At 44.2% G+C, this 26,556-nt stretch overlaps 1 protein-coding gene across 1 annotated transcript in view; it reads left to right on the top strand.

The window, feature by feature from the left end:
* LOC138472660 (proproteinase E-like) overlaps positions 1-21,023 on the top strand; it is a 43,742-nt gene extending 22,719 nt beyond the window's left edge. The window contains exons 4-8 of the mRNA XM_069610951.1: positions 6,028-6,162; positions 13,047-13,183; positions 15,358-15,500; positions 19,761-19,913; positions 20,787-21,023. Coding sequence (XP_069467052.1) covers positions 6,028-6,162; positions 13,047-13,183; positions 15,358-15,500; positions 19,761-19,913; positions 20,787-20,804 — 586 coding nt within the window. The 3' untranslated portion in view covers positions 20,805-21,023. The remainder of the gene's footprint in view (positions 1-6,027; positions 6,163-13,046; positions 13,184-15,357; positions 15,501-19,760; positions 19,914-20,786) is intronic.
* The last annotated feature ends 5,533 nt before the right edge of the window (positions 21,024-26,556 follow it).

Raw genomic sequence — 26,556 nt, 5'->3', positions numbered from 1 at the left:
CCGCGAGCAGTACGCCATCGAAGAATTCTGTTCCACATACGAAATCAGGTCGAGAAAGAACTCCATGCACCCAAGAAGGCGGGCATCATTGAAGAGGTGACCGGACCAACACCGTGGGTGTCACTCATGGTCGTAACCAAGAAACCCAAACAACCGGGCAAGGTGAGAATATGCATTGACATGCGCCTCCCCAATGCGGCGATAAAGTGGGAGAGACACATCACCCCCACCCTCGATGAGATTATAGCAGACCTCACAGGCTTGAAAATCTTCTCAAAAGTCGACCTCAATGCTGGATACCACCAACTGAAACTCCACCGGGACTCCAGGTGCATCACGACATTCTCCACACACATAGGGTTGCGCAGATACAAACGACTCAGTTTCGGAATTTCCTCTGCGGCCGAAGTGTTTCAGCAGACCATCCAGGAGGGGATATGTGGCATCCCGGGGGTACTCAATGTCAGCGACGACATTCTCATTCATGCAGGGGACAAGGAAGAGCACATACGATGACTCAACATGCTACTCAGTAGGATAGAGGGTGCAGGCTTAACAATCCACAAGGACAAGTGTGAGTTCCTAAAGGAAGAGATCTCATTCTTTGGATATACATTTAACAGCGCAGGCATCTCTGCAGACCCTCAAAAAGTAGTGGACATCCGTGCGGCCTCACCCCGTCCAAGCCAACAGAGGTACGCAGTTTTTTAGGGATGGCAACATACTGCGGAAGATTCATCCCTAACCTGGCCACATTGTCGGAACTTCTGAGGGAACTCACCAAGGCCAGCACGAAATGGGTCTGGAGCCCCACCTGCCAGGAAGCGTTCGAACAGATCAAGGCCTCACTCTCGGCCGACACCACCATGGCATACTACAATCCCTCACTGTCGACCGAACTATACGTTGATGCCAGCCCGGTAGGCCTAGGGGCAATCCAAATCCAAGTAGCTGCCATAGGAGAGTCAATGCCGATCACATACGCCTCCCGTGCCTTGACACCGACGGAGCAAAGGTACTCCCATATAGAAAAGGAAGCAATCGCAATACTGTGGGGCTGCCACCATTTTCATCTGTACCTGTACGTCCGAAAGTTCAAGGCATATACGGACCACAAACCACTCCTCCCCATATTCACAGGTACGTCATCACACCCTCCAGCCAGAATAGGGAAGTGGCTACTGCACTTACAATAGTATGACTTTGAGTTGGCATACCAACCTGGCAGCGGGAACCCAGCAGATTTTCTGTCCAGGCACCCAAGAGCAACCACGCCAGGGGAGATACACGTGGCTGAGGAAACAGAGGAACACATCTGCAACATGGTTCATACGATGAAACCAAGAGCCATCGGCATCGAAGATATCATGGAGGCCATGCAAGCCGACCCCTGCTGTGATCTGGTAAAAGACACGGGGGGTCATTCTGAGGTTGGAGGTAAGGGATTACCGGCGCCTGTAAGGGCACCGATGGCGGTAATCCCTTACCTCCGTATTCCGAGTTCCCTTAGCGGGTCCCTCTTTACCTCCTGCTTTTAGCAGGAGTAAATTACGGGACCCGCAAAGTGACCTTGGAGTAAATTACGGCACCGTAATCTACGGTGCCGTAATTACCTCCTTCCCCATTCCCAATGAGCCCTATGTGGGCAGAAATGGGGATGGGGAAGGGCTATGGTGAATGGGGAATTACCGGTACATCCAACCTTGGAATGGACCGGTAATTACTCCATTCACCATGCCGGTATTCCATGGAGTAAATAGCTCCATGGTTGCCAACCATGGAGCTATTTACTCCATGGTGTAGTCCTAACTCGGAATGAGGGCCACGGTCATCTACCGCACGGCTGAAGCCAAAGAGTTTCTCGCTGGCATGTTCGCAGTAAGGCAGGACCTGTCAATCACAGAAGAAGACAATGAACAGTGTGGTTGAGGTATGCCAGTCAGTGGTAGCGCTTGAGCATATCAGATGATAAAAACAAAGAGAAACCACTTGGATATATTAGCTCTAGCTGCTGCACGCTTGTGGAACAAGTAGGCACCTCAAACCTACTACAAGTCTAAACAAAGAACAGTAATTGTTCCACCAATTAAATGCGCTGCTAGCTCACAAAATTAAAGCAAGCATGAATAGTAAACAATTCCGAATATCACAAATGCCAATATCAGTATAAAAGAATGCTTCTCAAGAGAGACTTGGATGGGTGTTTTATTCGCGTTCAATTGCCACAGTAATTTGCCGAAACGTGTTTCGACCTCCACAGGTCTTTCTCAAGGCAAAGCTCAAAAGATGAGTCCATCAACTGAGCGTCAGAGTGAAATCAATGTTGAAAAAGGGATCGGAAATCAAGATTCTGGAGTCCTTGCGTATACTTGTAATGGCTTGCAACAATACAAATGCTGCGTTGTGCCGGTCAATTGTGATCATAGACAGCTAGCCCATACATGGCGTGATCCAAAATATTCTATCGTCAGTTCGAACCGTCCGAAGTGCACACAGAGGAAGGGCTCATACTGAGAGGGACCAGAATAGTCATCCCTGCAAGCATGCAAGACAGAGTTGTAGCTTTAGCACACGAAGGTCATCAGGGAATGGTAAGGACCAAGGCCCAGATCAGACACCGTGTATGGTTCCCTGGCATCGACGAAAAAGTGGAGCAGCTCATCACAACATGCCTCCCATGTCAAATCACTGGCGCCCCACCGAATCCCGAACCGATACTGGCGGCAGAGAGAGGGTCCTCCAGATGGGACACAATCAGCGTCGATTTCTGCAAAATACAGGAGGGCACGTACCTGTTAGTGGCAATCGATAACCACTCCAGGTACCCAGAGGTTGAAATCGTAGCCTCCACAGCAGCAGAGGCAGTGATACCGGCCATGGAAAAATGGTCGCCACTCACGGCCTTCCACGGCGGATCCGGAGTGACAATGGGCCACCATTCCATGGCAAGGAATTCAAGAAGTACCTAGCCGACCTTAACATTCACTACCATCACATAATGCCGAGATGGCCCCAGGCTAACGGAGACGTGGAAAGGTTCATGCGAACCCTCAATAAAGTACTGCGACTTTCCCGTGTCAACTCAAGCCCTTGGAGGGTGGACTTATACAGGTTCCTAAGGAACTACAAAGTGACACCCCACAGCACCATGGGAATACCACCGGAAGACATCATGTATGGAACCATCATCAATTCATCCATCCCACACCACCCGAGCAGAGGTGGGGACACGTATGACAGGGCACGAACTCAACGAAGAAGGACTGTGGCGAACAAACACATGAGCATCAAGAGACATGCCGAGAAGTCCCATCACCGAGTGGGTGATCAGGTGATAAGGGTCAGAAACCCATCTAAGTTGAAGCTGGACACCCAATGCGACTCAGTCCCGTGGACCATAACACAAAGGCGAGGGACCATGATAACGTCCATCAGGGGACACAAGCAGGTGACAAGAAACACCTCATAGTTCAAGAGAGTACCAAGAGAACTGTGGCCGGACGGAGAGCAACAACCAATTGAAGACGTAGTCCTGACGAACAAAGAGGAGCACCACTACCAGGAAGGTGAAGCAGTTTTGGACGGCGCGAGAGAAGAGTTGCCGAGCGCACCAGAGGAGGCTGATTCGAATAATGAAGGTGAGCAAACCAGTCAGAACCACGGGACAGCCCCCGGGGTTGGACGCTATGCTTTGAGAACTGCCCCCCAGACCTCTTCAAAGACTCAAAGACTATGAATGGTAGAACTCACAGCTAAAGTAATGTTTGAAATATACCATGTTCTTGTTAATGTTTTGTTGGAAAAAAGGAGGAATGTTGTGTACGCCTTACGCCGCGGTGACGTAAGGCGCCATTAATAAAAGCCCCACCCCCACGACGCAAGGGCAGTTCCGGGCATGAAACCAACACCATTGTGTGCGCATCTCTCTGCTCCAGCACTCTTGCCGCCCGGGGCCTGATCTCTCCTGCTTCCCGCCGACGCATCGGCCGGGGAGCAGAATGCAACAAGCAAGAGTGCAGTTCCTCCTCCAGCTTCAGTGAGCGTCACCAGTAGTGAAATTGAGCCCTCTCATGGCTCCTCGATCCAGGGGGGTAACAGACTTCCAAACCCCCCCCCCCCCCCTGTATTGCCATTTCGATCCCTCATGCAGGAAAGAGGCGCTGAAGTGCTCTTTGCTGTCAGACACCACCCGCAGTCAGTCCAAATTGCATACCAATCGCCAAGGTGTGATCGTCTATAGACATAAAACTATTAATTATTAGAATTCTTAGAGTGCAGCCGTCACCACTGATGTAGTCCCTTGGTGCTTTGCCCAGGAAGGCGCAGAACTATCATTTTGTTGGAGTATCCAGGTCTTTGGTGCTTGTTGGAAGGGTAGGTGGCCAGGAATATTGTTTCTTCAAAGAGTCTGACAGTTGCATAGTATTGAGGAAAATGTGATGTGACAAACTCGCAAATGCCTGGTCAATACCTCTTAAAGGAAAGTGTAACAAGTATGCCTCTGGATGCAGACCGCATGTTTCTTGAGGTGTTACTATGGGTGGAAGTTTTCTGGAATTAGGTGCTGCTGTCAAGTATGGGTGATGGGTTATGCTCAGGCATCTTAATTCAATATGTTTAGATACAGGCAACCAACAAATGGAGGATCGAGATGGAAAGATATACAGACGGGGGCAAGTAGCATCGATTAGGACTCTCAGGAGAATGCAGAATATTGAATGTGCTGTTTCCCTAGTGCAGTGTGGAGGTCATTATGTTAATCACTGTGGCTGTGTGGGAGAAAATCAGAAAAAAGAACACCTTGAGATTGTGTGGATGAAAGAAGTAGGAGCTTACAACAGAATTGATTTGGTGGATAACAAGAGTTCAACATTTGGAAAATTACGGAAATTATGTTGGGAGTGTTGTGTTATTCAGTGAAAAACAGATGTACTGTAGCCAATGCGGTTTACATTAATCAGGCAAAATCTTTTCACTGGCCCTCATTACGACCCTGGCGGAGAACCATGGTGCAATTTGCACCATGGTCCATGGCGCTAAGCTGCCAACTCCGCCATGGTGGTTGGCGGACTTACCGCCCCATTCCGACCTTGGCGGGGCGGTAAGTCCCCAATCCCCATTTACCCTTCCCCATTCCCATTTTTGCCCCATAGGGTATAATGGGAGTGGGGAAGGCGTTAATTACGCCACCGTAAATTACGGTGGCGTAATTAACAACAAGTCCCGTAGCGCCATGGATTTTTCCGCCTGCAAAAAGCAGGCGTAAAAATCACCATGGCGCTACGGGAACTCGTACTCAGGCGGAAAGGTGCGCCATGGTTTACGCCGGCGTAAACCCCTTTCCGCCAGGGTCGTAATGAGGGCCACTGTCTAATTCAAGCCCAACACATGGGTCTATTGGACAGCAAATATATATTTGGAACAAACATGGTCATATGATTCAAAGGGGCCTGATATAAATGTCTAAGAACAGAAGAGGCCAAGTAGATCAATAGGACAGTATACAATTACCTCCAGTGAAAATGTCTATTAAAGGTAGCCAACATGTTACCTTTCAGGCCAATTGGTCTACATTTCCCATCATCTTGAGCCAGAATAGTCAGGGGTGAGAGATCATGGGAGCTGTAGTCCAAAACATCTGGTGGTCGTCAGGCTGGATACCGCTAGTCTACGCAACGTACTATCAAGTTGCTAGCAGATACGTCAATTAGTTGAGCAATCCAGTGCCAACCTGGTCTCAAAACATGGGCGGGTCATCCAATATGCAAAAAGAACATTCTTTTTGCACATTCTGTTGTAAGAACTGGCAGCATGGTCCAGATATGAGATGTCTTTTGCCCCTATAGTTGCATGGCAGACCATGATCCAGTGTAGGTTCAATTACAACTGCTAAGGACGTATTACTCTGCAAACACTGATTAACAACAGCTTGACAATTATGCCACCTAAACTTTATGTATTCAATTTCACAAAGAGAATTTACAATGACACATAAATCCTATTGTAATCCTCTACTGTCTCCAACAGCTCAGGACGTCAATATCAAGTGGTGTTGGGCGAACACAACCGGGATGTAGATGAGGGGGCTGAACAGCGCATCCCCGTCAACAGCGGTGACATTTTTGTGCACCCTAGATGGATCAGCATATGTGCCGCATGTGGGTAAGTAGCTTGTTAGGTTTAGTGACTATTCCTACAGCAATAACTCAAACTTTCCATGTGTCACTATTTCATTTTCTTTCTTACGTAACTCCCCCTTTCACTTATGCTAATGGCTGTTGTGATAATTTCAGCCTGATAGTGGAGTCGCACATCTCTCTATTTCTTACAAGTCTTCAGGCCATAGTATTTGTTTTTATAGTTTTCAAACAGTTGCAAGCAGGCTTATCCTGAATGATTGTGACTAAAACGCAATGTAATCTATATAATACATGTCCGCTTGCAATGCCCTTATAAAAGCCTGTAGCCAGGCTAGCTGTGCCATCACTAGTGAAATGTAATAAGAAAATAACATCACTACTGCTTTGTAATCAGTTATTACACTTCATTTATGACATCGCAAAGCATGCTGCTTAAGCCAGCACAGAGCTGACACTTGTAGCACTTAAACCTGTGACAGGCTTTTCAAATGAATTTCTTAAAGTAGCATTCTTTGACACTTGATTGCCATTTATTGATAATGATCTGTTTTGGTAGTAAGTTTTTTGTGCACGGGTGGAGTTTAACCCATGAGGACAATCATCTGCAGGTTATTACTTGTTTTAAGGCACAAAATTAAAACATTTTTAGATCCACTTAATTCAAGTGCTTAAACTATTTTTTCTGACCCATGTTAGAAGCTGCATATTAGAGATTTGTTAATACAAACAGGATCTCCATTGATGTTTCCGCAACTGGGAGAACACTTACATTAAATTATGAAACATTATAGGTATCAAAGGGGATGACAGTGTATTACCATGTATTATAAGGAATGTAAGGAATGGAATATCGAATCCATATGCAAAAAGGATACTACAAGTTACCTTGCCGTTCTGTAACCTTATAAAGGAATTTAGCCTCTGGCCTTATTCCTCTATTTGTTCACGGAACTCCTCAGTGACTTGCAATATCCATTTAACAAACAGGGGGGGATACTTTATCCCACAGCTAAATAATTATTGCAAAGCAATTCAAACATAGCAACGATGGCATATCTGAGGAATTGCAGTTTATTCTCATTCTATCTACTGCACAAGATCCACAACCCATACATCTATAATCTCAACTCCTAGAGGTTCTAGTGTCACTTTGATGTGTTTGCCAAGAAACATTTAATCTATGCCATTTAACACTCTTCGGATCCTTTGTGCTAGGTCATTGTTGTCCTATGTACAAGAAAATAAAGATGTATTGAATAGAAATGATATATATGCATCTTGCTATAGTTATAGTGTTATGTTGATTGCTATGGCATGATTTATGCTCTCTAAGAATAATTTACAATTCAATCGGGATTTATACTTGCAGTATAAGAGCAATGCATTCAGTAAATTCTTCATACCAGACCCATGCAAATTTAACTATAGGACTCCAGGAGAGAACTAAAGCATCCCTCTCTAGTCTGGAAGAATGGAACAAATGCAGGAACTCTGGGTCCACTACAGTCATGACCATTTGTGGTATGTGATGATGCCGAACACCTGTTTCAGGAACGTATCTTGAAGCTTAATAGCAATGAACATGATGTAATGTTGTCCTGCAGCAGCACACATTTGACTACCTGGAGGTTAATGCAAAAGTCACTGACAAGGACTTAGACAGTTGCATGCACTGGAAGGAAACTACATCTAATAGTACACAAGCACACTTTGACTCATTTTATTTCATATTTATGAAATAAATATGCTTTTTCTTCAGCATGGAGAGCTGCTGCTGAGCCCATTGTTTCACCACCTCTGTGGTTTTGCAGAGAGTTCCCCAGGTTGCTATTAATACACGCGGGTACCAGAAAAGAATCCTGTTTAATTTGAAGTGTTCTTGAGATCAATGAGAAAATTCCTCTTATGAGTAAAATGATTAAAACGAAGTAATGAAGCTGTGCATGTGACTTGCGTAATGTGGCAAGCCCTGTAGACACATTGGCAGGGCTAAACACAAGGCTCATGGTGTTTCAAGAGACGGACATCTTGCTATGAAAATATCACAATCTGAAAAAATAAGAATGAATTTGGTTACAAAACCTCTGGGCAGCTCAGTAAGCTCTATTGTTAAAAAAATGGCATTGTTTACAATCAGACCCCGAATTAGAGAAAGTCATTGGTGACAATCAACGCCTTTAAATCACATGCTGCTGGGACAAGGTACTATAAACAAAACGTTACTTGCACCAGTATCACACTTGTTACTTACTTGCATGTGCCCATCAAATTAAAATACACATGGCCCACTAAAAAGCAATAACCTGCAAGAGTAGGGGGAATACCAACATTTTATAACAAATTAAGGTAAGCAGTACCTAGTGGCTTTAATTCTTGAACAAAACACATTAATGATGAGGAACAAATAAGATTTGTGACTTTGCTCAAATGAATGTCAATCCATAGCAGAAGCAAAGGAGAATTAATTTAAATGAAGAGGGTGCTACGGTAATTATCAAACTTGACTGTATTCAACGAGACAGACTTAACACAGAAATTAGATCCATTTAACCTTTATCTTAAAAACAGATCGTGTGATACTACCAAATAGATGTAACTACCACGCACACACTATAGCATCTCTCTGATTGAACAACTAGTATGTATGTGATGCTGTTGTATTAATGTGATGAATTAACCTTCAAAAATGAATTGAGTTAGTACAAGATGGAGAATGTGTGTATAGTATTATATTTCAAAGGGATTTTGAACTTTACTTTTACATCAACAACCTTAAAAACACTGACTGTAGAATTTTTTCAAGATGCAGGTTCTCCTCTTTGTGGTTAATGATTGATCACTGGATTGGCAGATATCATTGTTTACCCTCTAACGAGGCTCACGGGTAAATGGTATAGCCACCATGTGCTTTAATTAGATTAATCAAATAATGTACATTTATATTTTCTGTGGGAGCTGAATATTAAGCTTAATTATAGATGAAGGTGAACTAATACTTTCCAATTCATGTGGGGAAATTGGACCACTTTTTATCCCTGGGGCTGGTTATGGGAAATGTTCTTGCTTTTTATTACCTGGAAGAGGCCAATGGAGTTTTGCAAAAGTCTGCTGTATTTTGATAGACTGAAATGAACACTGTTTTGACCACATTCTTGGTTGGAGAACTTTCTAAAAAAAAAAGGTAATCTGGTAATGACCATAAATCTTGCAAAGTCTGAAGGGACCAATATTCTTAAATGAACGTAGAGCACGTTATGCCTTTTTTATGTTTTAGATGTATCCATGCACAAACTCTGAGACATAATTTATTGACATCAACAAGCCTCAGTTTGACAGCAGTTCAAACTGCTCATACATTATCCCAATCCTGCAATGTGTTGTGATGTCTTTAAATCAGCTAATCTGTGGGATACACAAACTGGTATAGCTCACAGATGGTTCAGCGAGCCACATTCTATGTGACCCTACCGCCAATAAGGAGCGTATCCATAGGCAACTCTCCACGTATCCACAGGCAACTCTCCATAATCACCAAGATTTATATACTACCAATGTTAATGTAAATACCAAAAGTGAAATGGGCATTACCCCTCAGTAAGAACATACCACTAACAAACCTGTTACAGGCATATGAAGGCATGACTTTCAGCCACCAATTATGCCCTTTTTACTCTGGTTGTATACGAATTGTTCGTTTTACAATTGTTCGAATTACAATTGACCTTTTCACAATTGACCGAATTGTGAAGGTCAATTGTAATATATATGCGGGGGGAAACTCCCCGCAACCCCCCACCCAATGCTAAACCCCCAAAACCGTATATATATATATATATATATATATGGTCAATTGTGAAAAGGTCAATTGTACCATTTAAAATCGGTCAGTTGTTCATTCGAACAATTGTAAACAAACAATTTGGGTAATACCAAAATACTACTTGTATAGACCAATTGGAGAGCCATAGCCACACATTATGAGCTGTGACAAATCCTGAGATGTCGTCACTTCTCCCAGGGGGGTGCCCCTTCCCATGAGCCAGGGAGGTGAGGCCATTAACCGATAGGACACCCTGGGGTGGTACTCAGCGGGAGGATCTCATGGGGAGAGACTCCCCATCTGGGGATTAGGGAGAACATCTGGGTAAAATGCAGTATTCTGACCCATAACCACTTCCCATACATCCTCATATCCCCTATACTCCAGACCTCCACACAACTCCTTCACACCCTGTTGTCCTATGCCACACACCTCTATGTTATACTCTTCCATGTATGCCTGTGAGGTCGATGAGACAGCAGTCACTGAGATGAGGAAGAGTAGGGATTTATTGGCCATGACTTCAGTAAGAGGTGCTGAGTTGAGGAGGAGGAGCAGAGCAATAACAAATCCCCATTGGAACCTGAATGAGTCGTGTAGGCGCCATCACCCACTCCAAATAAAGACAGAGGAAGGACTTATCTTGTGGTCAGCCCCTCCCAGGAGGAACCACAAACTTGGAGGACATCCAGCATGGAAAGAAGGAGCGGTTACTGTCCGGGATACGAGAAGGGGAACCCTGGGGTCCCAATCCGGTCCCCCACGTGCAGGCCGACTGGAGAGCTGGGGAAACTGGAGTCCATACGCTGGCAGCATTGGACGGTGCTGTTGTGGATAGACATGCAGCCCACCCAGAATGAAATGCTACAAAGCCACCACAGGTGCCGCAGAAGCAGCAGAGAGCGAGAGAAACTAATGAGGACTTCAGAAGCGCCTGAGACCACCGAATGCGGAATGACAGAAACATAGATGGTACATGGGGTGTCTGGGTCAAAAAGGGGACATGAGAAACCTCGAACCATGGGTCTGGTGCCCATATATAAAACAGCGTAATACTCTAAACAATAGCACCTGTCAGGAGAGTAAACCAGGTCCATCAGGAGTAAGATATGGAGAAGAGAGCAGGGTCTGGGACCCACAACTTGAAAAGGAGAGCATCACTAGTCATCTTTATGGCAGTACCTGGCAGGATAGGTCTGCCAAAACAGATCACTAAAGGAACTGTGATACGGCCTGGGACCCACATCGAACAGAGTATATGAGAAGACATGGGGAATGTAGACATTCACACTGGCATTGTGAACTGTGATAAAAAGCCAGAGAAAGGCAGGTGAAGGGAGACATTTGCCCTGACATTGTGAACTTTGAAAGTAAAGCCATGAAAGGCCAGGGGAAGGGAGTCATTCCTCCTGTTGTTGTGAACCGTGAAAGTAAAGCCAAGAGTGTGAATAAAGCCAAGAAGGTCAGGGGAAGGGAGTCATTACCCAGGCATTGTGAAATCGTGAAGCCAAGTGCAAAGAGAGTCCAGGGAAAGGGAGTCATTCCCCCTGGCTTTGTGTGTGGGAAAAACACAGAGAGCCAGACATCAGGAGAAGGGAGTCATTCCCCTCGTGATTGAGTTTACAAGGAGGATCAAACCAGTGATGCAGGGGAAGGGAGTCGTTCCCCCTTGAGGGAAGAAACAATTCACTTTTGATGCAAAGCCAGCAATCCTTTTGTTTTGAATTACTGAATCCAGTGGAAGGGAGTCATTCTACCTGGTGCGAAACTCCAGAAGTCCAGGAGGATGGAGTCCTTCTCCTGGACCAAGAACATTAGTACAACTTTAGTTTAGTTATAAGTGTAAGGGACAGAGATTTCGACTTTTGGCTCATGATGGTGGACTCTTTTTAGTTGAAAGGACATCCTGAGAGACCCATTAGCACTTTAGTTGGACTGAAAAAACCCTCATAGATAGGGAAAGATAGGTTTTCTCTTTATTTATGATCTTAAATAAAAGTCTTTCGAAATCACTATGCCACCCATAAATGTCATAAAAACCCTTGCTGTGCTCAGGTCTTTAACTCAGTCTTCAGGGCCCATAACACAAGGTACACCATCGGACTGGTCTATCAAGCTTACTTTACACATGGAGGTCATTTTTCTACCTCTGTGGCCATCAGAATGTTTGGAATTCAGCAAGTAGGCACTGTCATTGCCTTCATTCCAAACTTTCTGAATTCAGAAGCAGAGAAGTTGTTAACATAATACATTTCACTTCATACTCTCCTCGGGTGAAAGGAGCAGAAACAAAAAATCAGAACTACAGGAAAATGCAACTTAAAACTTGCCTGCAGAATCATATCCCACTTAAGCAGAAACTCGTGAAAATCTTATCTCCCACCCCCATTAAAGTACTAAACAGAACCAAGAGCTGCTGCATCCGGAAAGCATGGCTGCCATTACTTCATGTCTCTCTCTCTCTCTCTCAGACACATACACACACACACTATTTCTCTCTCCCTCTTCCTCTCTCCCCTTCTCACTCTCCATGAGAGATTCTTTTTTACTACACCTTCCATGTAACAGACATACAATTTAAAACAAGGACAACTTTTTTGTCCTTTTCCTATTAGAAAACTCTTCACTTTTTAATTATACATAATGACCACTCCCTCAGTCTATACGGTTATACTATTAATAATGCTAAGTCCTCCGGACTTCTTGTCTGAGCTCTGCAAATCTTTGGGTGAATTCTTATAACTTTAATTAATCAATAGCTTTGTACGTTGTCTTCTTGACCTTGCGTAATATGCTCCTTAGTCAGAACACCTAGCCACATGAAACATTTTTCCAGTTCCCAAAATTCAAAGAGAAGTGCTTGCATGAAATTCCACCATTACACTGCATATTTGTGGCTGTAACAACCCCTTACAAACATGAGAAAGCAGGGGAGGCAATTCATTAGAGGCTTCAACATAAACTAGTGACGTGAAAGTCCTACAGCAGCACCAGCGAGTAAGGTGGGTTCATAAGAGCCACCTTTCTCATACTTTGATAGGGTGATCTCCACTGGAAGTTTAACCTGTCGATTCGTTTGATTGCAGCAACGACATTGCCCTGATGAAGTTGTCCCGGGATGCTGAGCTCAATGACAAGGTGAAGCTGGCCTGCCTTCCACCAGCCAATCAATTGCTTGAAAACGAATACCCCTGTTACATCAGCGGCTGGGGCCGACTCTCCAGTATGTATGCCACCTAGGGAATACGACTGATCATTGTGAAAAACGTGTGATGATGCTAATCTATCAAATAACAATAGTGACCATTACAAGACTGATAACAATAATCATGAACACCATCACTATAATGACCTTTGTTGTGCAGTGAGTGAGTGACTGAGGTTAATGCCAAACCGGGGTGAAAGGAACCCATGTTTGTATTGCTCTCACTTGGACTCTCCCAGGCGCCCCTCTGGCAATGGGTTGCAGCAGATCTTGAAATAAGCCACAAGGACTCAATGTTTGCAAAGATATACGGGCATTGCACCCTTGTAACATACATATGGAATGTGTTGATTGATGAGTCACACATAATTTATAAATTACGCATACATTACTTCATTTTACAGCCATAGGGCACAATTAAACTCAATTGTTCCATAGGATTCTGATGGCATGTGATGCCTTTGTGTGGATTTTAGGGAGGGTGGGCATAAGTCCGGACTTTTGATATGAGAAGCCAGAGTCTCGAATTAAGAAGCACTCCTGCTTAAATAAATACTACTCCTCTTACTTAATGTCTTTCTGTAACTTTTGCGGCTTGGCTATCCTGCTCTCTCTTTTAGTAAACTTCTGCTCCCCTTCCCACTTTATTCTCGTTCTGCAGAGTCAGGTGGGGTAAACCGAGGCGTTCCCTAGGAAAAGCAGGGCAGCCACCATGGTGGTAATTGCCACATTACATTACCTGCTCTTCTACGGTAGCACAGAGATCAGGTTAGCTTAAGCGTGTCTGCCCTCAGTAGCTATCCTTCTCTCCGAACAGACCCAGACCTACAGCTTGCACCTAGCTCCTCTCTAGGCTAATGATAAGCTAATACACCTTGGAATGCGGTTATGGTCATTGTGCACTATGGGTTAACACAGGGCCTTAAAGGCTGTTACAGAGCGTGATGTTTCTCTCTCAATATTCTGCCTCAGTGCTCAGTGTCTTCCTCAGTCAACATTCCACCAAGTCAAATACTTACTGCAATGTTCTGGCTCTGAGCACCTTATCCAACTGTTCTGTTTTGTTTCTACCCTGCGTTTAGCCTGTTTTTGTGATTTAGCCATATTATACTACCATTAAAGTCATGGGGGAGAGGGCTGTAAAAGGAATTATAGTCACATAAACCTCAGGGCTTAAATGTTCCCTGGCTTTTTAGTCTTAGCTGTCGCCACCTATAAGCAGAAACTATTGCATTGGAGTAGAGCTAGGGGGAGATGGCATATGAGGTGGGAGACAACGCTTATAGGTGTTGTTTAGTTATTTCCCAACCCATTGACTGCCCGTGGCCACGCTAATCCCTATGGTCATTCCCATCCACTTCTCCACCCAAAACACACCCTACTGGGATCTCTTTGAGCTAGCTTGTAAAGCCGTAACATCATCCTTTGCACTCAAAGTGCCCGACTGCTATTTCAAAGCAGTCTTCAGAGAGTTAATGGCTTAATTGGAGCTGTAAACACGCTACTGGTGTAATAAACATTTCTTAAGCAGGGCTACCTTCAGCCACTTGCATTATAAGCAGTGTGCTTGTCCTTCACTGAAGCCCTGTAAAAAAAACAAGTATTTGCAAAGCCAACAGTTTTGGTTTGTGTATAGACATATAGGCATTTGCCAGGCACTTCTATTATATGCCCATGTACTCCCACCATTTTGCAACTGCTGTCATTAATGGCCAGTTAGTACAATTTTGGCAGTGCTTTCCCATGCCTACAGAAAAGTCCAAACTGTTGGAATGCTCAATGCTTGTTTTTCCATTTGATTTTGTTTAGTACACCCACACATATGTTAAATAATTAAGGAATGTTTGAGACTGCAGTGTACCTCTCCAATCGCTAAACACAAACTGGGACTAAGATGACAAAAAATGTATCTGATGCAGATATTTCTCTTTCCATGGCATTCTGTTAGCCAATTGATTCATCCAAACTCCTTTTGTGCAGTGAGCGTAGTTAATGGTTTTGCCAACGTATAACAAAAGAGCTGTGAGACCCTTCCTCTGCATCACCCGCTGACTACACATGCTATCTACATACCAGCTCGTGTCTTGTAAAAGAGATACACCCCCGCGCAGAAGAGGCATTTACCTTAATTAACAAAGACAACCTGACCATTTTCAACACTCCTGCACATACAAATTGCTTTTCTCTTGCAGCCGGTGGCCCTCTTCCCGCCACTCTGCAGCAGGCGCTGATGCCATTGGTGGACCATGAACACTGCAGCCAGAGGGACTGGTGGGGAAGCACTGTCAAGCCAACTATGGTCTGTGCTGGAGGCGACATCAAATCTGGCTGCAATGTGAGTACTAGATTAAAGAATGAGTTCACAGATGTGCAGGTGAGTCCATATGCAGGTGTCGGATGGTGCGACAATACCTGTGTGGATGGATGCATATGTTTACGTGACTAGTAGAGCGTGCTTTCTGTGTACGCACGTACATTAAGGTATGTAGATGAGTGAGTGCATGTGAATTGAGAGGTGTGTAAACAATGTTTGCAACTGCATTTCTCAGGACATCTCTATGTATGTATGTGATATATATTCATATTATATATATATATATATATATATATAGAGAGAGCGAGAGAGAGAGAGAGAGAGAGAGGAGAGAGAGCGAAAGAGAAAGAAAGTTCATTTGAGCCAAGTCACACATTCCACTGCGCCACCTAGTAGCCATCACTGGAAGTTCACATTCAGTTCTGAGCCGCAACAGCAAGGCATTGTGGGTATGCAAATTAAAACCTTTTTCTCCAGGAAATTGTCTGCCTTTGAGGGCAGTGCTATTTTATACATAGCTTTATCAACCCAAGACAGAAATTTTGCAAGGCTGTCAGGACAGCTACATACCTGGTTTCCCCGGCGCATGGATGTGGTTCCGTAGGTGTACTGTCAGCGCATTTCACTTTCATAGCTTTAGCCTTTGGTACATTTCCAAAAGTGGTAAAGAACTGCCACACCTTTGATTGTCTCTTGGTGTTAGAGGTACGCACTTCCTCTGCCTCCTTTTCTTGGTCCTCTTCATTATCTTTGTAAGTGCTTTGCTTTTTTTGTTGTGCTCATCCTGCAGCTGGTAGTGGTGATGGTGGCTCTTGCACAGGAGGGATGGCATTAGATGATCCAATTTTTAAGATAAATAGCAGTTTTGCTAATATTCTTCCAAGTATGTGCTGTGTGCTAGATTGTTAGTGGATAATGAGTAAGAACAGGTGTAGGAGCAGTGCAAGTGTACATTTTGAGCTTGAAAGTTGGTAGATCAGTAGAAAGTGCACTTCTGAACTGTCCACGAAGCACAGACCTGAACTCGAAGTAGGGGTGCACTTGCGAACACATCATCATGCCTCGTGGAGCGCAGGATCACGTGACACTGTCTGGAAGGTCCACAATGTCGGATGTAAAAACTGTGGAAAAAGTTGCAAAAAGTGTATAGGAGTGTGAAAAATGGCAGAGTTTTAAGGTGAAACTTTGTAAATTGGACCTAAATGTTGCTATAATGGGGTTAAGTATGATATTAGTAAGTTGTAGGAAATTAGCATGCACTGTTAACTTTGTTAAAGGGACATTATGGTTAAGTTGCACTTACAAAAACCCATGCAATTCACAGAAAATACATTGTGAACGGGACGTTATAGTTAAGTTACACTTACAAAAACCCATGAAATTCAGTGAAAAAACGTTGCTAAAGTGATGTTATGGTTAAGTTGCACTTACAAAAACCCATGAAATTCAATGAAGAAACTTTGTTAAAGTGACGTTATGGTTACAAATAAAACCGAAAAACCTCAGAAATTTGCCAGTTATGGTAAGCTAAGCAACCATAACTTGCGCCACGCCACCACCCTGCACTGCAAAAAACTAACACAAAATTTTCATTGAATTTCATTTTTATTAGTGCAACTTAACCATAACGTCCCTTTAACAAAGTTTTGTTTCTCTGTATGTTTTATTGTCAATGAAGACTGTCATGGTTTTGAATATGAATTGCAGAGCCTGTGTATCTCGCAGCCCAAAGTCAAAGCCCAAGCTGACTTGTCAAGATACAAATGCACCCATACATTTACATCTAGAAGTGAAGGTAAATTAATACCCAACCCATTGAATGCAGCACGCTAGAGAGGCAGAGACTCAGAGGATTGGACCAATCAGACCCTAACACGAGAGAGACTTCAAAGGAACCATCCTACCTTTCTCACAGGTGATAACCATCATCTTATGCCAATCCTCTGGAACTGGACTGCAGCTTTGTGCTTAGTTATGAAAGTGGCCCGGGACCTTTGTAAAACACTGACCTCTCGCTATGCGGTTGGTTTAAGAAGCAACAGTGGGCGGGAGCCTTGAGCCTAGTTGCAGATGTTTACTGGAGCGTTTCTTTCGCTCTGATCTCCAATTCCGTCTCCCTCCATCTAATACGTGGAGTTTATGCCTAAGTTATTATTAATAACTAGATAATAACAACTGAAGCATAGAGGAGAGTGGCTGGCAAAAATAGGGCCAGCCATATTAAGCGATCTAGCAGAGCTCCATGATTTGCTGGTTGTGGGCATGCCTAGAAATATATTTAATTTCCATTTCTGGCTATCTAGTTTATATAGCGCTTGCATCGACTCGCTGAGCAAAGAACAATCATATCCTTCATAATTGAGGGAAAATACAATTTTGCAGCTTGCATTCAAAGATTATGAAGTGTGAGAAGAAAGAAGATGAAATCTCAAAAGAGAAGGGGAAGAGAAGAGCATTGAAGCAGATCGAACCGGAAGAGGAAAAGTGCTACTGGGTTCAGATGAGAAACCAAGAAAAACACAAAACAAGAGAGAGGATGAGGAACAGTCAGGCAAGGAGGGTGTGCGGGGACAGAATAGTTCTAAAAACTGATGTGACAGACACCTGCATGCCGCATGGCCCTGTTGCTAAGTGGGGAGGGCCGAGCCCCACCACCTGTTAATTGAGGTAGGGCCGGAGACTGATAAGGGGTGGATCTCCCGATTCCACACGACACCATGGGGCACATTCATTTTCAACTCCTAATACCTGACCTTTAAATCATTTAATTATGCATGGCAAAAACATCCACTGCTGAACCGCAGGGTTAAAGTATTGATAGGGAGACGGTAAGGATTACCAACTGTAGTTTTCAAAGTGGGGTTATTGCACATATTTGCCAAATGGCAATTTCACCAATTTCTTTTTGCTCAATTTTTTTACCACCCGCATGAAAGATGGTAAATTCGGGTAAGGTATATAGAAAAGGGGTGGGTCCGGGATTCAAACCTCTTTTGCTCTGCATGGTCTTGTTTTGAAGACTAGCACATTGCCCCTGTGCTGTCCTCTGTTCACTAGCTACGTGTCTCAATCTTGGGGTGTTTGTGTCACCATAGATTACAACTTGCTCGGCTCAAGAGGCTATTCACTTTTTTCTCTAACATATTACAGTTGGTTCCAATTACACTCTCGACTTTCATCAATTATTGTCCATCACTGCTATTTTGCTCTTACTGAAGTGACCAATGGCTCTGAAAAAGACAATGGGGGTCATTACGAATTGGGCGGTAAGGAGTTAACGGTGCCGGTAAAGGTGCCGGAGTCGTCAACCCCTTACCGCCCTATTACGAGGGCTTTTCACGGGACCCGCTTAGGCCGCCTGGTAAAACCAGGCGTCCTTAGCGGGTCCCGCGCGGAGACCAGCATGCTAACAACGGGCCCGTTATTAACGGGCCCTTTGTTAGCATGCTCCCCATTTCCATTGAGCCCTATGGTTGGAATGGCCCGGTAATTCCTCATTTAAGGAACCCGGACCAGGTACCCGGTAAGGGGGTAGCCATGCTGCTATTAGCGGCATGGCTACCGCCCAACTCGTAATGACCCCCAATATGAAGGAATCTTTCCACCATCATGAACCGGTGCATGCTGTGCCCAGGTTACGCAGTTAATGGCCACTCACAAGTGTAGTCCCTGTGAGCACAATCAGTCATTGCCATCTGAATCATAGCCACGGTTATTATTTTAGAGAATAATCATTTCAACCAAGCATAATTGTGGTCGGGAAACGCTGGCTAGCTGTTTTTCACAATTGCAGAATGTTAGATCTGTGTTGGTCGAAATCTTGGATTTCTTTTCAGGTGGATTACTTGCTGCTGAACCCTACATCACCAACTTTGAGACATATCTACATTACAATCCCTGAGTGCACTCACACTTCAAATGACTCAAAAGTTAGCATCAGTTTCGAGGGCATTGGCCAAAGGAGTTTCTCATCTGTGACACAACTGAGTTCCCACTAGCATTAGAAGTATTTATAACATTCACATTAGTTTCAGTTATGCAATCATTTACAGATCTCGAAAAACTTTGAACTCAGCAAGTACTCATTGATCAGCCAAACATGATTTCATTAAGAGCAAATGCATCAAGAGCGGAACTGGTCTTGGGACTTGAGATTTTCTAGTTGCGTAACATATGTTCATACATGTATCTTCAACATGCCATTTCTACACAATCAAGCCTTTACCGAAAAGGTTGTCTAGGCTGCGTAATTGAAATGATGTTTGGTTTTCTCTCTTCCAGGGTGACTCTGGTGGCCCTCTGAACTGCCAGGCTGCTGATGGAACATGGCACGTCCATGGCATTGCCAGCTTTGTGTCCTCTGCCGGGTGCAATGCCCTGAAGAAACCCACTGTCTTCACCCGGGTCTCTGCTTTCAACAGCTGGGTGGAGCAGGTGAGTACATCACCGTTTCCTATTAAGCAGTTAAGAACACCCATAAATCTAGCAAACCTCACAGGTAGCCAAGAGAACCCCAGTAACTACTTTAAAAGTGTCAGTGGACAGCCAGGGTTAACAGAAGTGGTGGGAAAGCAAGACAAGTCATCACTGTTACATTGATTTCTACCAGCGTAAAAGGGACCATACCTCAAAATGCAGGCAAAAAAGGCCATACTTGTTCCCCATTCAGACCAAGCCAAATTTAATAACGTCAATTTAATATCATCAGTATGTATCATAAGGCTACATTTGGAACAAAACGACTGTACTTCCAGGAATGAAATCCGGTGTATTCTCCCACCAGCTCTTATGTCATCTGTTCACACTCTCTAGTGATACATTAATTGATGAACCGTCGCAGTGTGGTGCCACCTATTTAGCCACAGGCACTAGGATGTGGGCGTCCATGTGCTCAACCTGCCATATGGAATGCTGTGGATGCCCACGATCTCCACACTTTATGCCTTTAAATAGTGTTTAAGTAAACAGGGCTTTTGAGTCTGTCTTGTGGAACAAGCTCCCCTACATCAGAGTGAGGAAACCAACCAAAAAGCCATTATACTAGGGATCCACCGCCATCAGTTTGCTTCTTGGTATAATTAGTGCTCCACTGCTACTCCTTTGCCAGCACTTGAATACATTTTGATTCATAGAATAGCGCCATATGTATGTGTTAATTCACCCACAGATGGGCATTAGTGGCTTGTTTTGCCCCAGCCTTTTAAGCCTGTTAAAGCACAGGCTTGTTGGGATATCCCAGAAGGATATCTTATGAATAGTTGTGATATTTTTAATTCTCTTCTCTTCTCTTTCATCACTTTCTTTCAGACGATTGCCAACAAATAAACCAAAAAGAAGATTGCGGAAGTAGCATGTGGAATGCTGGGTAAACCCAGGGCAGCTGTGCCAGGAGAACGTATGAAGTGTGTGTCCATGGCTGAGATTTGTTCTGGGATCCTAAAAGAGAACAAACTTCTTCCCATTAGCCTTTTGACCATAAATGAGCCGTGTACCAAAGAATTGGCGTTTTCTCTTTTGATAAGAATAAAAATGTTACACCTCCCACGAGTTGTAGTTTCATTTTACAGTTTATTTTGTCTCACTGCTGCCTTCTGACCTGTTTCTTCAGAACTCCTCTTCCTCAACTAAACACAAGCAAACCAAATAAACCTTTCACAGGAAGTACATTTAAATATCTCTGTATCGGGAAGTGAAACCATTCACCTTGAAGTAAGTAAAATAGCAGTGCAATAATCACCTTATTTTGAAACTCTAATTCTATTTACTAATGGTCACCTGTAAATTACCTCTAAATGTTTCCAAATGAAACAAGCACCTACAAAGTATCGACAAATTGTTCCCAGTCTTGTTAATGTGAGCAACTGCAAGGCTAAGAGCAGTGAAAGGCTCAGGTTGTCACTGCAAATACCTTTCGAAGGAATAGCCTGGAAACCTGTTAATATGTCATTGGTTGTGACAGTTCCTGGAGAGGCTGAGCTGAAGTGCTACTCAATCTTAGCTTTGGGTCTCCAAGTCCATACCTCAAGAGCCATCTTCACTCCATGTTTTCAGGATAGCTAAACAAAATTCATTTAAAAATAGTGCATCTGTTACTAAGTTACTGAATCTTAGAGGGTGTATTTGTATTTCTTTTTTTTTGTATAGCACTCCTGGCCCAAAGGCATCTGGGCGCATATCTTAGGTTACAGGTACATGGAAGGATACAAAGCAGGGTGTAGTAATTACAAAGCATACATAGCAGAGTTGGTGAGGAGAGTTGAGTCTGCTGGAGTCGTGCTCGCAGTCTCTCTCCCCTGTCTACTACAGCATGTGTGAGGGCTTAAAAACCCATACCCAGAGAGGAGCGGTGAGCGGAGTTGGTGAGGAGAGTTGAGTCTGCTGGAGGTGTGCTCGCAGTCTCTCTCCCCTGTCTACTACAGCATGTGGGAGGGCTTAAAAACCCATACCTAGAGAGGAGCGGTGAGCGGAGTTGGTGAGGAGAGTTGAGTCTGCTGGAGGTGTGCTCGCAGTCTCTCTCCCCTGTCTACTACAGAGTGTGGGAGGGCTTAAAAACCCATACCCAGAGCGGAGCAGTGAGCGGAGTTGGTGAGGAGAGTTGAGTCTGCTGGAGTCCGCGGGAGTCAGCGGGAGCAGAGGGTGAATGGACTCAACTCAGAAATCTGAGAAACCTCCACCGCACCAAGGGCGAAAAAACACCAGAAATGAAAGACTGGAAGAGGCGGTAGCAGATTCAGACGCTGACCACAGCAGGCGTCGTCTAAGGAGCATTAAATCACCAGTCAAGAGGCTGAAAACAAAGACGTCCACCAGCGAAGAATGTGCCCATGAAGTGAATAAAGAGCCTCAAGCTCTTAGAAATCGTAGGAAGAGCACAAACAGCGAGCTCAGGGAAGAGGCATGTAAGACGGCAGCCTCCCCAGGGCAAATACAAGTGGAAGCCACCGAAGATGCACTAGAAATTTCCAAAGTGGTGGGAAAAAAAAGGACTTACCAGGACCCGAGGTGAGCAGCGCCCCGCACACCGCCGATAAGGCGAGTGGGTTTCCGGCAGTGGCAGCCAAAGGGCAGCCACTGATGGACCCTCAGCGGTCGCGCTGCAGTGCCGAGGACCGGGAGGAGACGAGTGCATCGGAGCAGTTGGAGAGCCGCGGTGGAGGAACTGCAGGCTTTCCTGGCCCAGGGCGGCTGGGAGGAGTCCAACGCGGACGGAGAGCGAGGAGGGGCGTGGCCGCAGAAATGCCGAGGGCTGACAGGCAGCCCCGAAAAGCAAAACATAGCGGTGTCGACAGCGGAACTCATAAATAGCCTGATATTGGAGCAGGAAAGGGCAGTTGCGGAGAGGGACAAAGTATCCCAAGAAAGGGACGGAGGAAACAATCCCGAACATCTACAAAGGAAGAATTCTGAAACGGTTGCAATTGTCCACATGGACCCAGTGTCCGCAAAATCTGTTGTGGAGCCAGGCAGAAATGAAAGTGCCATAGAAGAAGACAAAGGTCTTAAGGAAAAAACCCAGGAGACAATTAATAACCCCAACAGACACGATACTAAAGAGAGCGGAATAGATGAAAGTACGAGAGAAAGTGAAATTGTAACATCAGATTCGGACTCGAAATCGGAGAGAAAGGCGCCAGCACTAAAATAGAAAAAAAGGAAAACTGCTAACAAAATAACACAAAGAAAAAACCAAGAAAAGATCAGTATAACGAAAACATCAAAGAATACATACCCAAGAAAAAGGTTGCATGCAACTAGGAAAAGCAAAAATGGCAGGAGAAAACAGAAAAACAAAACCACAAAAAAATGAAGGAACACAAAAAGGGCCGCCGCCAGCATCTTTGTCAGGCACATTGAAAGCATTCTTTTTCAACCAACAGAAGCGCTAATTAGACTCGGAAAACGAACTGTCGGACGCTGAAATGTTAGAAGCGGTCGAGGAGAATTCCACAGTGAACAGACAACAGACCTCTGGAATAAATGTGGTGCAAGAAAGCCCTTCTGCCGTAGGTCTGTCACAGCTCCTTTTGGAAAAAAGAAATGCGGCTAAAGCAATCCGGCGCCAAATAGAGGAAAGAGAAGAAAGTCGGAGGATAAGCACTTTGAAAGAAAATCAGGAGGCGGCCCCAGAAGGGGGTGAGAATACATTAAGAACCGATGATGAACATCTAAGACAGGAGCTGGCTCGAGACAAGCACCGACAGAATCAGACGAAGCCGATAACCAACCTGCATCCGAAATCCTATGATGAAGGACCCGATCGGCAAAAACAGACGATGCAACCAAAAGATTCCCGGCAAAATGCCTCTCGTCAAGACTGGACAAAAGTCCATCTGAATTCAGGCCAGCTATTATGCACCCCAAAGAAAGTAAGAGACCTTTATGGATTGAACCATCAAAGAGAAGGCCTGAAAGAACAACCCAAACGCTCAGTGATAGAGGAAGAGCCACACAGAACTAGGCTGAGCGATAGCTTGTTCATGGAAGCAATGGCAACTCTGGGAAAAATAGCAAGCACACTGAAATCGCCGAAGAACAGACGGTTAAGTGAAATAGCTACATCGACGCAAAAGGAGTCCCCAAGCAAAAAAAGGACTTATTAACAATTATGTCGGCTATAACGATTGCATTAGTCCCATATTGCAAATTGTACGAAGCAATTAAAGAAGGAATACAAGACAATACATCAATCTTGGCCTCTATGTCTACAAAAATCACTCACATAGAAGGCTACATTACAGCTTTAGAAGAAAGGAACAATGTACATCAGAAAGGCTGGGAAAAAGAACTTGAGGACTTAAAAAACAAATTGAGCACTTACAAAGGGGGAGGGACCATGAGGACTTGAGAACCATAAGGAACCAGTCAGAAAGACAGAATGGTGAAATCGTCGATAGCTCTGAAAAAGAGCAAGAGATAAAGGAAGCGAACGAGGAAAGCCCTAAACCCCCACAGTTATATCCAATCAAATCAGGACTGCTTAATCAATCTCAGAGAAAAGTCCCGGTGGTATTAAAACTAACTAACAACAACAAGCTTCAGAAATGTATACCGGGAGAGAAGGTGAAGCAGCAGGAACCATCAAAGCTAAAATAAAAAAAAGGAAAGAAAAATAAGGAAACTCTAGAAAACACTCCGAGATTGACAAAAAGAGAAAAAACGAGGAGCTCTCCACAACCGGTAGAAGACTTCATGAGTGATACAAACCTGATGAATTTGTCCCAGCATTGGGAGACCGCCTCTAACAACTCAGTGATTGAGGTGAATATAGACCAACAAACGAAAAAACAAATAATCAGAGAAAGAAATAGAGAATATAGAAAGCCCAAAAGTCCAAACAACTAAAGGAAGCCAAGATGCAATTGAGACCCAAAGGAGACCAGTAGCCAAGGAACAAAAAAAGAAAAGGGAAGACGAACTTAAGTCCCCAAGAGAGCAAAGAACAAGTCGGCAGATTCTACCACAGCAAAAAGAGGTCACTAAAAGCTCAGATGATTATCGAAGAACAGATACTCCCAAAGCAGAAAAGCAGGGACGCATATTCAAAGTTGAACAACTTGACCCAAAAAGAGGCTATATGATTCTGAACAGGAAGACAATCTTGAAAATAATGAGCAAAATGAATTCGCTGAAAAAGATAAAAACATTACGTTAGTGGAGCCATATCACAGAGGAAAGATCGCAAAGGCGTACATCCATGTTAAAGAAACAATTCTGCAACATACGGATGATAACGCAGTTAGAGAAAAGGACCAAAACGGGTTTGGGCTGACAGAAATAAAGAGAGATACACCAAGAGAAAAGAAAGACTATCTGTATAATTATAAAGGAGAAAGACAATACCACTTTACATCACGAACAGAAGAGCGCTACCGAGCCAACAGATTCGGCAAAGACCTAGAGGATAAGGTTTACGACTCGGAGAGGGAGTATGTACGAATGGATGATAAAAAATACAACCAAAGACGGTATAGTGACGAAAACAACAAATATAATACGCAACCAAGGAATGAATACCAGGATATGGTCCCAGGCAATTACAACCCACGACCAAGAGCAGAAGTCCGAAGCTTCAATAGGCAACACAGCCCAGAGAGAACTCCGCACCACAACAGAATCGATAGGGCATACAAACCACCCCCGGTGCAAACAAGGGACACGTCAGCAGGCACAGGTCCATTGGCATGGCTAAAAGCAGCATTAAATCTCAAAACAGAGAACTAGCAATCAACGTTGTCAGCGGCATCTACGTTGACCGAACAAAGTAACGTAGAGCAAGATGAAAGTAAGAAATGTTTCGTCCTGGGGTCATGGAACACAAGGGGGTATGCTCATTTAACCAGACCTGGTGACGTTGACTTAGGTTAACTAGATATTATATGTTTACAAGAGACCTGGTTACAAGAAAAACCCTGCCTGGACGGCTTTGTAGTAGAAATATCACCGGCAAGCAAGGGCATGTTAGGCCGCCCGTCCTCAGGCTTGTTGACAGCAACAAAAATGGGAGTAGGCTTGGCAACACAGACAAAGCTACACAAATCTTACGAGATGTTAGTCACGCTGACCGCATGGACCGACCAATCAGAATTGAAGAAGAAGGTGTATAGTAACCAAATCATCATAATAAATACATACTGGAATCCGCAGAAAATGACGACCAAAACTTACTGTGCAAAAATGGCGGAAGTAATAGACTCGCTCGCCACAGAGTATGAGAACGCTGACATCATTGTGTGCGGAGATTTAAATGCGGATTGTAGTGAGGGGAACAAAGAAACGAAGTTGGAAAAGTCTCAAGGTGCGACCCGTGAGAGAGGTATCGCATGGGGGGGGCTTTGACCAAACCAAGAAACCTTCACAATATTGCAGCACTATTCCCGAAGCAAAAGAACATTCCAACTTGGGAGAACTTGAACTGCAAAGCAACCTTGGATTATATGTTTGTGTCAACCTAATTCTTACCCATGATTCAGGAGTACAAAGTCCATAGAACCATGCACAGCGACCATAATCTCCTGACATGCAAATGGCGAGGAATACAAATACAGAACCACACTTACAAGCATAACCTTGAAGTAAA

This window comes from Ambystoma mexicanum, chromosome 8, assembly GCF_040938575.1.
Source record: "Ambystoma mexicanum isolate Mex_15411 chromosome 8, UKY_AmexF1_1, whole genome shotgun sequence".
In the NCBI taxonomy this organism is placed as follows: Eukaryota; Metazoa; Chordata; class Amphibia; order Caudata; family Ambystomatidae; genus Ambystoma; species Ambystoma mexicanum.
This window is presented reverse-complemented; position numbering and strand designations above follow the sequence as displayed.